Below are 14,169 nucleotides of genomic sequence, written 5' to 3' on the forward strand. Positions count from 1 at the left end.
GCTTCATCAATAAATCAATCAGCCTCCAGCCTCCATTTTGTCACCAATGCCTTTCTCCCAGGTTGGAACTTAACCAGATGGATATTTCTTCCCACAACCCTCATTCGTGAAATGTAGGACTTCTAAAATGGCATCTGGCTGAAGTTTGCTTGGTGACAAAATTGTAACTTACAATGTATGCTCCTTCACTGTCCTGTGAAGGATGTATGCTCCTTCACTGTCCTGTCCTTGTGGCATGTATTTTGGTTTCTGTTACCAGCATTATAACCTTACTGTAGCATACATGTGTACATAAACATACCATCATGCTATTCAGTTTCACTACTTAATACATTAAGTATTGATCAATCAAAACATTTGTGTCATTTTTAAAGTAAGATAAAAAAGGTGCAACCTAGGTTACTATCTTTATTTGTATCACGCACAATATTTCCTTTTAACACCAAGAACTGTGCTGGTTAATTCCGCAACATTTTGTCCACTATGCCATAAATGCAGCCAAAGCCCTGCTTTCAAGCTTATCCTAATTTATGCAAGCTAGGGCCTCTAACATAGAGACTACCTTGCAAACCAGTATACTATTGCCCACATCCCCTGACCTAGGACTATATACATATGCAGGATGCTTCACTGCATCTTTTTCAGCCTTTTTGGAAAGGTGTTACATAAAACTCTGTGATAGTTTCCATTGAGAAATTAATGTAATATATGGTTTTCCTAATCATTGAGAAGGAGTCACTTATGGATCAAGTCCAACTTCTGCTCAGTACAGGAAACAAAACAAACAAACCAAATAGTATTCTGAAGAGATCCTCCACAAAATAAATATTTAGTTGCCAGTTTCATTTGTATTTCCTTAGAATTAACTGATTCTTAATTTTTATAAATCAAGTACTTAATATACTAGGTTAGAAAATATTCCTTGTTGATCCATTTGTTATCAGAAACAGGTTTAAGAAAATCATTGGTCAACTTTGGGCAACAGTTTAAACATATGTTCCTCACTACCTGCCTAGAAAAAAGTACTGTTCACAAATGCAAAGGCAAAATTTATTCAATTTTTCCCCATCAACCATTGGTCTACTCTCTTTTATTTAATCAGCATATACAGATGATATAGACTGAACTTGGATTTAGCAACGTCAAGCAGATACGGCGTGTAAGAGTTCAGAAATGTTCCCTTTAGGTTGAGTGGATAACATGAATTTCCTTCCATGTTTTGCTTAGGACAAATGTTTTTCTTTAGCATTTGTTCAGTCTACCTCTTTGTGGTCAGTATCACCTGCAATGGATATTATACTCTAATTTGCATCCGGGGAGTAAGCTGCTATGCATTTTTGTTTCCAGAACAGAACCCTCCTATCAGTTGCTACAAATGATACAAGTGGATATATGATGTCAGTTTGGAAAGGGTCCCTCAATATCTACCAGGAACACAGAATGAAATATGAAGGGTATTACGGAAAAATGACCTTTCACCCACCTGGACCCAAATATTTACGACATGATAGAACAGACGAATTGGTGAATTAATAACTGGCAAACCAATTTCAATGGGAAGAACTGCTTTCCATCTATTAGATAAGCATTATACTTAATTAGCAAGCAATTTTGTAAATATATTACCTCATTTAGATCACGAGATGGATTCAGCTTTTAATTTTACTAGGTAAGAGGACCATAAAATATTACTTTAACATTAGACTATCTAATTTCAGGTAACACCCCATGTTGTCTTATGTGTAGAGTGGTATCTCCATCACTATAATGGAAATGATACATGAAACGAAGCACATATCACAACACAGACTATCCCCACCTGACTTCCACACACTTTGTTCCATTAGATGCAATGAATTGGTCTATGGAAGCAAAAGCAAAACTTAAAAAAAAATTATTTTTTGCTCAGTTAGGCTCTTGCACTCCAGGCAGGCATATCCTAGCTTTACATTGAAGCGTTCTTCCTCTGCTTCTTTAAAAACAGTATACTTGCATTTACTACTTTTTACCCCCACCTCTTTCTTCATTGATCTCAACTCTCCTAAAATCTGTCTCACACCTATTTCCTGCAGCTGATTAACAGTAACCATAATCTGCTAAAGTAGCAATGATTTCTCTAAGAGTGTGAAATTCTAAAGGGCTTGGCATTTCCAGTTCCTAGGTTAACATCAGCATACACCTCATAGTATAAGCCTTTTATTCCCTGTATGTTTGGTATCCAGCAACTGATTTAGGTTTGGTGTCCAATGAGCTTCTGCAAACCCATCCAGAGGTTGGTTGTCTTCTTTCAAGTAAAAGTTAGTAGCTGTACATTTGCTGCTGTTGTTCAGGTTGAACCTGCTGTTGCCCTGTCTGTTGGGATGGCTGGGGCTGAGACTGCAAGACATCAGTTTGAGGCACTGCCCTCCATGTTAAGGGATGCTGTTCTGATATTTGGCTCCCTAGTGGAGCAATGGAGTTCACCAGAGTTGTTAGGTTTATAAAATGAGCTACTGATGGCGGGTTGGTTGCCTCAGGCTGCGACTGTATCTGGATATCATTTTGGCGGTTGCCGTGCAACATGGCAGAACCAGTAACTGTATCGAATGTCACTGTGAGAATAGAATTGTCTAGCTGCAATTGGCGTTCAGGCGTGGCAAGGTGACCTACAGCCACAGGCTGTAGATTTGTAAATTGGGTTCCAGCAGCCGTAGTGATTGGAGTAACACTAATATTGGTCAAACCAACGGAGCTAGAAGGAGCTGACACATTTGGATCTCCGAGGGCCACCACCACCTGAAAAAAGAGTGACGAAAATTAGCACTGATAGGGCTGAAATTATCAATATGATTATTAGAATTGGAAATACAAGCCATATAAATGACAGAATGGAATAATTTAATCTAATGCTGAACCAAAAAATGGATAAATGTGATTATGATTTATCTTTATCACTACATTAAGCACTAAAAGCATTACTGAATACTCAATATGCTTCATGCTAGTAAAATGAAAATTTAAAATGAATTTCCTTGGGAAGTATTCATCATGTTAGCAATTCATAAATAGATTCAGTCAGGTTTTGATTAAAATGTGAAGCAAAATTCATGCTAATGCTAATATATTGAAATAGGATTCTCTTCCTATTTCCCAAATTCTCTTCTGTCTGTAGCTGAAATTTAAACATTTTCTCGCCCAAAATGATCTGATTATTTTTGGGTCAAGGTAATTTTATAAGTATTACATAAAATTACAATTATGCCGTAAGACAATATGGCATTAGCTTTAATTAACTGTAGAGAATTTACTAACACATCACATAAAGCCTCAATGTGACTTGTTTAATTTTGGATTCCTTTATTCTATAAAACCAGCACCATTATTTATTTATTTATTTATTTATTTATTAATTTAAATTTATATAATAGCCCTACTCACAGTGACTCTGGGTAGTTTACAAAAATAAAACCATGATTCAAAAGCCAATAAACCAATTCCAATGGTAACAATCAGACCAACCACTTGATAGGCTCCATATCAACCTGGAATTTCTAGGTTTGTTAGCAGAATCATGTCTTCAGGGCTTTTCAAAAGAGTATGAAAGTGAGGACCAATCTTATTTCCGCAGGGATGGTGTTCTGCAGAGAGGGAGCCATCATGGAGAAGGCTCTTCTTCTTGATTCCAATAAATGGGCTTGCTTAAGAGAGAGGACCCATAACATTCCCTGCCTCCCTGCTCTGGTCGGTCAGATATGATTGAAAAAACTTAGTCCTGGGCCATATAGGGATTTAAATCAGCACCTTGAATTGGACACAGAAGCAAATTGGCAGCCAATGCAACTCCTGCAACAGAGGGGATACATTTGAAAATCTAGGCTTGCACAGAACCATACAGGCCGCCACATTTTAAACCAATCAAAGCTTCTGGATACTTTTCAAGGGCAGCTCCATGTAGAGTGCCTTGCATTAGTCAAGATGGGAGGTGACTAGGCATAGGTAACTGCGAACAGGGTTTGTTGGTCCAGGAATGGCCTCCAGACAATGACAAAGTGTTTAGTAAGTTATGTGAACTTACCTAAATGGTTTACTCAGCGAGTCACGATTCAATAAATCAGACCTAAGAGCAATGAGTAAACCCACCTACAATCTACCTACCTACCTACCACACACACACACACGCAAACACATACACGTGTGTGTGTGTGTATAAATGTGTGTATGTGTATGTGTGTATAAATGTGTGGATAGGTAGGTAGGTAGATAGAATATATATAAAAATAAAAGTCTCCCTAACACTCAGCCCAATACTGGCTCTCCTCCGCCAAAATCACGATGGAAGGAATGCCTCACACTATGGATAAGCATCATTAAGTTTTTCCATGCAGACACAACGGAAATAGAGAAATAAGCCCGCTTCTCTGCACCCACTGCCATGGAATAAGATTTCAAACAAGTCTTTAAAAAAGCCTCAATCTATTTGGATTCAATTTGTTACAAGAGTTCTTCTATCTGCACAGAACCATGCTTGGCTGCTCTTATCCATCACCTAATAAATCAGTGTTCACTAAACTCTGAAAGAAGGAAGAGCTCATTTTGGAACAATGGTGTCAACCACCTGGCTTATTTCTGTAGCCGAAACATTACCCAGGATTTAAACAGCATCATGAGAGATGAGGTGGAAAACTCCCAAGTCCATTCATAAAACCTTATCAGGTACCAGGTCAGAACCATTTTTAATAGACTCCACTCTTGTAGAGCTTTACTTCTGTCTAAAACTGACTAGTGAGAGATTGTCTGTGGCAACAGAATTACAGAAATCTTCCATTTCAATACATAAGTAACTAGTTGAGCATAATATCAACTCCAGCATGTGGCCTACTACATATGAGAGTGACTATTTCAGCAGAGGGCAAACTTTTTTTTTCACCCAAAAGATGTATTATTTGTTCTGACTAGAGAGGAAGCTTGGCATTATACAATCCTAATTTTTAATAATTTCCCCTTCCTTTCTTTTACTTAGAAGCATTTTACAAATCCATTTGTAGATTCTTAAACATTGTTGTGTAAATACTACGCATTAAAATATTTGATACAAGTCACATTTTTAAAAGTTCTATCCCATTTTTTGGCTTGCAAGTGGCATTCACCTGTTGAAGGCTTTGCACTGCTGAATTAGTTTCATCTCCTACATTTCCTGTAAATTCCACTTCTTTTTCTGTATATTCAGTGAAGGCAGAATCTTCAGGAAGTTGTGTTTCTTCTTCTTCGGCAGGTTTGTGCTTCTGTTTATGACCTCGTTTATGAACCTTTGTATGCTTCCCTTCTGGTAATTCACTTTGTTCCAGAGCTAGATCTGACTATAGAAAAACATTTTGAAAAAATTCAATTTTACCTTTCCCATTTTACAATACTTTATTTCAATAAATGAACCTCATGATAAACTCTAATTTGAAAGGGGAAGATTATAAAATTATAAGTAACTCTGATTCTACTTGTTTAGGATTCAGCCAAGATATTGCCCATACTAAAACAGCACAAAAGCTACTAAAATTGAGGACTTCCACTTTGAGCTTCTTTGGCAACGGACTGAAATCTGCGATTGTGCGTGGTTTTGATCCATGCTGGCCGCCGGAGCACCCCGAGCTGGCTGGATTCGGGGCAAAGCCACCCTGTAGAGGTGGTGAAGAGGGGGGAGACGACCAGTAGGGTTAAGGAGAGCTGCATCTCTCCTCCCCAGCTGGCCATTACTCCCTTTCCCGAAGGCAGTTGCAGCAGTGGTCAGAAATGGCCACCTCAAAGAAGAATTTGACCGAAAAAGAATGTGCAGGAGGAAGATAAGAAGAGAAAGTTTTGGTTGACTGGGTTGAACTGAAAAAGCAATAACATAAGGTACTCTGGAATTTGAACTATAAAGAATAACATTGTTCCCAAAGAAGATTTTGAAGCGGCGAAGGAGAGAAAGTGGAAAAAAGCAGCAAGAAGAAACAGCTTTGGATTATTTGGATTACTTGGTGATCTTTGGTTATTGGATTTAAATGACTAAAATCAATCGGGTAGTTGTTTAAAAGTGTTTAAAATGGCATCACTCTTGGAAGAACTGAAAATGGAACTTAAAAAACAGAAAGAAGATGCACAAGAAGGTAGAGGGTTTTTTGGCTTTGTATTTCAATTTTTAGAAATGGAGATCTGGAACTATGAGAAACAACAAGAAATGCTTATAGAACAAGAAGGGTGGGACAAAGAAGAAGCCATCTTTAATGATCAAGTAATTTTATGTGGGGGGAAAAAAGGAAAGGGGGGAAAGAGAGTGAAAAGTTTAAGATTTGAAAAACAAGTGTGATTAAAATCATAGATAAAATACTCATTGTAATGTAATGTAATGTTTGTTAATAAATAAATGAAATAAAGAGAATGAGAGAATGAAATTAGTAAAGGATGGGAACATTTTAATTATTATTAATGATTTATAAAATTTAAGTGAAGAGAAATATGAAAGAAATATGAAAAAAAATTATGGAAATATTATAAGTGTTCCTAAGGAAGTATGATATTCAATTGAAAAGAAATGTGAAAGATGTTAAAGAATGTAACTAACATTAATGATAGAGCTGAACTGGAATAGAATAAGTGTTTTATTTACTATTGTTATATATATATCTTCTCTTAAAAAACATAGTGTGTATTTTAAGAATGTACCAAGCAGAATTTGATTAGAAGTTATGTGTTATAATTGTAAAGGCATAAATTGAAGTTTAAATAAGAGTTGAATGGACAAAATTAAAAGATACAAAGGTATCATACTCTAATCAGTGGAAAATTTGTGGAAAACAGTGGGAAAATTTGTTTAATGAGAAAAGAAAATATGAAATTGAAACAGGACAGACAAAAGTATAAATATAATGATTAGAAAGACATTGAAACTTAGAAAAAGATATATAATTGAATTTAGATAGGTATGAGATAATTAAAAACAAAGTTGAGAAAACTAAGGGAGGGGAAAAATTACGGAGAAAATGTTAAAATAGTAATAAGATATGGAATAGAACACAAAGATGAATATGAAATTGAGTTTGTGTCTGTATGGAGAAGTGATAACCCGGGATCATGCTATTTTTTAAAAAAAAGATGTTTTATTTGTATTATGTTTTGTGAAAACCCAAATAAAATTTATATATATAAAAAAGCTACTAAAATTGTATTCTGGTTAATTACCTCGGCTATAAATTATCATAGTGTTCAGTTATCTTATATATGTTTGAGGTTGAATAGAAATAGCTATTAAACATAATTATAGAACTTTAATAGAAAGAGGATATGATGTAGTAGTTAAAGAGATGGATTAGGACCCAGGTTCAAGACCATCCTCAGTCACAGTCAGAGCCTCACTGGGTGACTTTGGGCTGGTCAATTTCTCCAGCCCAACCTACCTTCCAGAGTGGTGGTGGTTGTGGGGAAAATTTGGAGGGAGTGTTATGACTGCCGCCTTGAAGGGAAGGCGGAATATAAATCTAAGAAATAAATAAAAATATCACAAATGATACCTCTTGCATTTCCTACTCTTCTGCCCCCAGTGTTTAGATTTTTTTTTGAAAAATAGCATTTGTTGTAGCTGCTAACCAAGGGAAATATTTAATGCGTATGGTAAATATGCTCTAATCCATGAAGTAACAGAACACTGTTGATTTTTAAAAGTGTAACAGATTTGTGGTTTTCCTGTGACTGAACTCCATATGTATCTCATCAAAGAAGTGCCTAAGATGTCTCTCATCTAAAACTGGAGAAATATGAGAGTCCGTATCTCTAGGAATTTCAGATCCATTGTCCTTGATTTAAATACATGATTGTTCATATGCTGCATCAACATACAAGTATTCTTATTCAACAAATAGTAAAATGTTTGACACCAAATGTATGCCTAGTATAAAAGCAGTACATTTCATTTTTTCTATTGAATTTGCAAAATCTCTATCTATAGGATAAAAATCTGTATTCTGAAAAGGTTTCCTGATTAAGCTCCTGAGAACCCCCAAGCAAGCATGCTTGGATAATTCTTTTTACAAGCTATGGGCTTTATTAGACAATATGAAAACATGTGATTGAATGCAGCATCTTATGTGACTACATGTGAACTTTACCTGCACAATTCCTATAGATGAAGCATCAACAGTTGTGGTCTCTGACAGCTGCTCCAAATCATCAATCCTAACTGAAAGAACCTGAAATAACCAAAGCAACATTATTTTGCAGTTATGCAGAAAGGATAGTCACTCAGTAGGAAAGAATGCTGTGGAGACACAGAAAAGATACGAAAAAAAGGACTGAGTCTGTTTTTCAATTGAAACCAATAGCCACAATTTCTTCTTTGTTCTAACATTAACAGCCATCCCATAATTCTGTAGCAAAGAAAGAGAGGGAAGGGTCTTTCCACTGATTAACATCTTTTTGAGATCTTTTCCTCTTCGAATTGTTTTCATCCATGCTGGCTATAGAACTATAAGTAGATGCCAAATATTGTATCGTTTGGTCTCAGAGCATATGGATTAAAGTTGTAAAAACCCAAAATAAAAAAAAATGCTCTAATTTGGTTCTTTTTATAGGTATCAAATATTTTGAACATCCACATTTCTCTTCTTGTTAAAAAGTGATCCAAGACAACATTTAAAATGTCAGAATATTTAGACAAAGGAGTCCTAAATACTACAGTATATCAGGAAAATATGACTTTCTATTTTAACTTATTAATATTAGGCATTAGTGCTTTCTATTTCTCCCAAATTAAAAACCAAGATCCATGTGGTCTTTAACTGTGGGCAGAGAACACTGCATCATGTATTAACCTTATCGAGATGAGAAGCATCTTAATAAGCACCACAGAAAAACAAATGAGTTGTTGCAGGGCTCTCCAACCTTGGCAACTTTACCACTTGGGGACTTGATGCTGGCTGAGGAATTCTGGGAGTTGAAGTCCACAAGTGGTAAAGTTGCCAAGGTTGAAGAGACCTGGGTTATTGGATTGCTAGTAGTGCCCCAGAACAAGAATTTGTATTTCTTATGTGTCTCAGAGAAAGTCAACAAAAATTCTTACTTGTTAATCTGCCACTAACTCACCTCTGGATGTTTTCTTCTCATATGACGACTCATTGAAGCTCTAGTAGAAACTTTTGTCCCACAGAGTTGACAATTCTGAGCTTCTACTTTATCATGAGTCAGTTGGATATGCTTTTGAAGCATGTAATCTGTGACATACTTTTTATCACACACTGAGCATGTCCACTGCTTTCCCACTAGTAGTCAAACAAAACGTTTTGTATTAATATGCAATCACACTTCTTAATATTCAATTTCTGAGGACTTCAATTTTAGCCCTTTTTAATGAGTTTATGGTGAAAAAAATGGAACAGGAAACCTCTGGCCCTGTAAACTATTCTGCATTATAAATTCTAGCAGCTTCAGCTTAGAATGGCACTAATTAATTACGTTGGGAATATTAATTTAGCGCCATCTGGAAGACTGGATTCTCCATTCTTGGAGCAGAACAGCTTCCTCAACTTGGCATTTGCCTGATGTTTGGGGACTAAACTTGCAGGGATCCTAGAAAGAATAATCAATAGCAAAGCAGAACAGTGCAATACAATACTTCACAGAAGCATAAGTTCAGGGAAGAAAGAAGGCATTATAGAATATACATTACAATAATAATGCATGAAGCAGGCATTTATTAATTGATTAATAGTGAATCAAAAAAGGCAGAACAATGTAAGAGATGAGGAAGACTTATTTTTATTTTAGGATTAATATTCTAACATTTACCTGTGTGAATTAGTTTATGGGTTTCCATTGTGTTCCTCTCACTAAAGGTCTTTCCGCAGAGTTCACACATGAAATCTTTGATCCCTGCTAATTAGAAACCATGGTAAGTACCAAAACAATGGTTTCTTATAGAGCTGTATATCAAATATAAAATTGTATGTAACATGATATGCCTTTCCTTAGTACTAAAATAATCCAATAGGAACAAGAGTTCTAGCAAAAAAGATTGGGACCCGGGATAAGCTGCTCTCAATACCATATCAATAACAGCCTGCTTTTTGCTCGTTCATTGATTTCATGAGAAACAAGTCTCAGGACTGAACTGGCAATGTTGAATTTAGCATGATTAAGGACAATAAACCTAAACTTCCATTTTATAGGGCATTTATTTCTGCAGATATGCAGTTTGTCTTTCTTGACTGGGTCTCTATCTGCAAAGAAAGAATTGGCAATGTTTTGTTGGCAGGGGAGCAAATCTTGAGGGGGAAAGGGAAGAAGAATTCTCTTACATGTTTCAAAAATACAAATATTCTTCAGCTTTTTATAATCAGTTCTTCCATTTTTACTTCTTTCAGTCTATTTTCTGGAGTTTAGCAAATACGCTAAAATGTATTCCTTTAAACTTGGCTTTTATTATTGTTTTTGTAATTTGTTGGGTTTTGGTATAAATGTATTATGTATATTTCTGTGCATCATTTTACTCTGATGTTATAGTGGAAAGTAAAAATATTTATTTCCAGAAAAATAAAATATGTTAGGTAAAATTATATTTGGTTAAAGAATGCTAACCATAATCTTTACACCATGTGTGTATGTGTGTGTATAGCCATAACAACAATATAGCAGCTCAAACTCTTTGGACATTTCCCAGGAACAACTGTCTGTGTACAGGTGTACTGTTCACTCCTGAAGATATCTGGAGTATAACTGCCATAAAAATGAGCTGACATCATTTTAATTTAAAGTCCAACAACTTCCGGGCAATGTGATTCACTCTCTGCAGAGTCCACGAAGCTCCTATCAATGGGACTCACCTGTGTGCCTTTTATAATGTTTAAGCATGTTGACTTTCTGTGCAAATTTCCGATGGCATTCCATACATTCGTACTCCTTTATCCCTTTATGCAGCTTCATGTGGTGTCGCAATGCATGCTTTGTTTTCATTCCTGCAAGGAATAAATTCTATGCTAAAACATGGCGGGCAAGCCAAATTAAGCTCATTTGATTAGATTTTATTTATTGTTACAATTATATCTTGCCTTCCTTCAAGACCTAAGGGTAGCATACATAGCACCCTCTCCTCCATTTTTTCCCCAGAACAATCCTGGGAAGGAGGTCAGGCTAAGAATGAGTGACTGTCCTGAAGTTATCTACTGAGATGCTACAGTTGAGGATGGGTTTGACCCTAGCCTTTCCTGGTCTAACACTTGAACCATTATACCATACTGGCTCACTTCATTCAAAAACATGGAAGAGAAACAGCAGTTAGACTTATCTCTATCCTTGGGCCACCTGGTCTTTATCTATTTCCCCTTCTAAATAGGGTGGGACTGCTGATCTTCTGAAGACCAAAAAGGTACTCCATAATATATGTAATTGCTGTTTTCATTCATTGGAGATGGATCTGACAAGAAAGAGACCTTCAGAGCAATATTCATGGGATATATGTAATTTATAGCACTCTGTGACACAATGCAGCCAAAATCTGAGTCTGAAGATACAAACTAATCTATTTTACAATGTTTTACAAGAGTGATTTTAACCCAGTTATTCTATAAGCATTTATTAACAGTAATCTGCCAATAAGGCTCCTGATGCAGTTGCCCTTCTTACAGAAAATGCTATGAAACAGAAAAATGGGATGTGGCATTTTGCTGACTGTGATAATGTATTTTCTAACCTACCTGTAAATTGCTGAGTGGGAACTTCAACTCTCCTAATTTTCTGTTTGTAAAGATATGCATATATCCCTCTGAGAGTTAACCCAACTTTTCCAGTGTCGAGTAGTAAATTAGGACTTTCAGAGGGATGATTTCTAGGAAAGAATGTGTGAGGGGCACTTAAGGACTTCTGCTGTTAGTGCCACAAATTTCTTGCCTTTTGTAGCACCATTCAAAGGTGTACCCAAGTGACTGGTTACTCAAGATGGCCTTGACTGCTGAAACTGTAAGATTCACGTAAGCTCATTATACAGTACGTATGTAAGCATGACACATGCTTTTATGTCTCTTCAATACATGATTCCAAGTGGCTTATAGCATAACGCACAATACACATAATACCTTACAAATAGATTTTAAAAATCTCAATTATCAGATTTGCTAAGAAAAATAGGAGGAGTAAATACTACTGCACTGGAGTGAATTCAAAATAAATATAATTACATTGCCTCAAGCAGTTTAATTTGTATTGTACCGTGGAGAACAGTGAAAAAGATGAGAATGGGCCAGAGTCATTCTTTTGCCCAGAGCACCAAAAACATAACAATCCCCTTTTGCTCGGGGACTAAGAAGAGCTCACTGTCATGGCCAAGGTGAGAAGGACATTGATCTTTTCTTGAGATTTCATGAAAATCAGATGGATAACCCATTCTGCGACAGATGCCAATGATTTAGTCAATCCGGAAATGTGATAAGCAATGCCTTTTGTATATTTCACTGATATGAACACTAAAGGCCCTTCAACTGGATTCATCCTAACTATTTCAATGGTTCTAGTTATAATTTTGCCATTTTACACCAGCTGGCAGTACTTTTTCACCTGGCCCAACTCTGATTTTAGGATTAGTGGTACTGCTCTTCAGTCTAGTTAGATGACCAGCAATGCTGACTCATAATGAGGCTATATTCCATGCCCAGTCCTCTTTTGCAAGTGAGCTGCCCATCCTGTTAGACTGGCATTTATGGCCATCTTCTATTCTTTAACTGTCCTCCTGAGTGACATTCCTGTGCCAGACTGACTGGGACTAACCACCAGCACAGGATTTAAATTACCTTATTTGGCATCATTACACACAAGTGGATTCTGCTAAGAATCCGATCCTGAAACCGGAGAGGGAACCATCTGCAATGTGCAGTAGAAAGGTCAATGGGAACATGTCCAAAACTATAATAATCATAGCCTGCAAATTTGCCAGTTTCATAAGGGACAGTCTTCTGAATATTACGATTCCCTTCCTATTTTGAGAGTTTGTTCCTGGAACAGGAACAGCTTCCTTTCTTGTATGTCTACAACAACATTAATTGTTATGATTAATAGCTGTCACATACCTAATGTCAGCTTTCTGAAGTGACCATCTAACTCTGCCTAATGCTAAGGCCAACTCTGTGGCTGAGATTTCATGAAGAGAAGACCTGAACCAAGAATGCATCAACATCAACAGCTATAATATCTTATTCCATTTCAGAAGCAATAAGAATGTGCTTAGGACACCACATACAAAGCCAACAGAAATGAAGCAGGATATCACACTATAAGATCACATTTTCATATAAAATTAAATGCTCAATTTTAGTATTTTATGAAAAAAATAATTTAATTTAAATAGCCACGGAAATCTATATTTTCATGCCTTACAGATAAGATACCATACCTTTACCACATTCTGCACATAGATATTCTCGGATGTTATCATGGACTCTCATATGTTCTTTTAACATGTCTTTCCTTGCAAATGATTTGCCACATTGTTCACAAGCATGACTTTTCACCCCTTCACAAAAGAAATAATATTTTTATTTCTTTAATAATAAAAAGAAAGCCAACAAAAATGTCGCCTTAAATAAAAAAAGAGCAAAATCCTTCCTGTTCTCTCAAGAAAAAAATTGAAAAAAATTATGTGAAATAAGGCAGAGGCAAATACAAGAAGATCTAAGAGTCCTTTATGAGCTACAGAAGTGAACAGAAGAAAGAATTTTAAGGTGTGGCAAGATACAAGTGAAAGTAAAAGAATACTTGTTATGAGAGGGAGAGGAAGAAGGAGAGATTAAAAAATGCAGTATCAGAATGACCAAAGCAAATAAGATATTTTAAAATGTTGAATATACTAAGTTGGAGGGCAGAAAAATGACCACAACAGGTTTCTATTCTGGATGGAATCCAGATGGAATATCCAACTAAAACAGGAGTTACAGAATGGAAAGTCAATTCTTCTCAGTTGTCCAGCTATAGCAGTTTTTACTTTGGACTGTTGTGAAACACCCCCCCCCCACACACACACATACACTCCACCTTGCAAAGATGACTTGAACAGAACAAAAGCAACAAATGTGGACAATATTACCACTTTAAAACATAATATTCAGCAAACAGTGAATTGCCCCTCTGTTATAATTTGCACGAGCTTTGTCTAATGTAGGGATAGTCAACCTTTTTATACCT

The 14,169-nt window shown here is 36.2% G+C and overlaps 1 protein-coding gene across 6 annotated transcripts in view; it reads right to left on the reverse strand.

Moving 5' to 3' along the window:
- Positions 1-1,049: 1,049 nt before the first annotated feature.
- Positions 1,050-14,169, reverse strand: part of PRDM15 (PR/SET domain 15) — a 51,611-nt gene continuing 38,491 nt past the window's right edge. For 3 of the 6 annotated variants that reach the window (XM_026673998.2, XM_087967541.1, XM_087967539.1), the window contains exons 18-24: positions 13,382-13,501; positions 10,824-10,955; positions 9,790-9,873; positions 9,088-9,263; positions 8,115-8,195; positions 5,127-5,336; positions 1,050-2,775 (exon numbers count right to left, since the gene is read on the reverse strand). In XM_026673998.2, the coding sequence (XP_026529783.2) occupies positions 2,299-2,775; positions 5,127-5,336; positions 8,115-8,195; positions 9,088-9,263; positions 9,790-9,873; positions 10,824-10,955; positions 13,382-13,501 (1,280 nt within the window). In that variant the 3' untranslated portion in view covers positions 1,050-2,298. Of the gene's footprint in view, positions 2,776-5,126; positions 5,337-8,114; positions 8,196-9,087; positions 9,264-9,789; positions 9,877-10,823; positions 10,956-13,381; positions 13,502-14,169 lie in introns of all 6 variants that reach the window. The other 3 variants (XM_026673997.2, XM_087967540.1, XM_087967538.1) reach the window with 1 other exon arrangement.

The sequence above is a fragment of the Notechis scutatus genome, chromosome 5, assembly GCF_049901735.1.
Source record: "Notechis scutatus isolate UNSWTSFEM ecotype Mainland chromosome 5, rNotScu1.2, whole genome shotgun sequence".
Lineage (NCBI taxonomy): Eukaryota > Metazoa > Chordata > Lepidosauria > Squamata > Elapidae > Notechis > Notechis scutatus.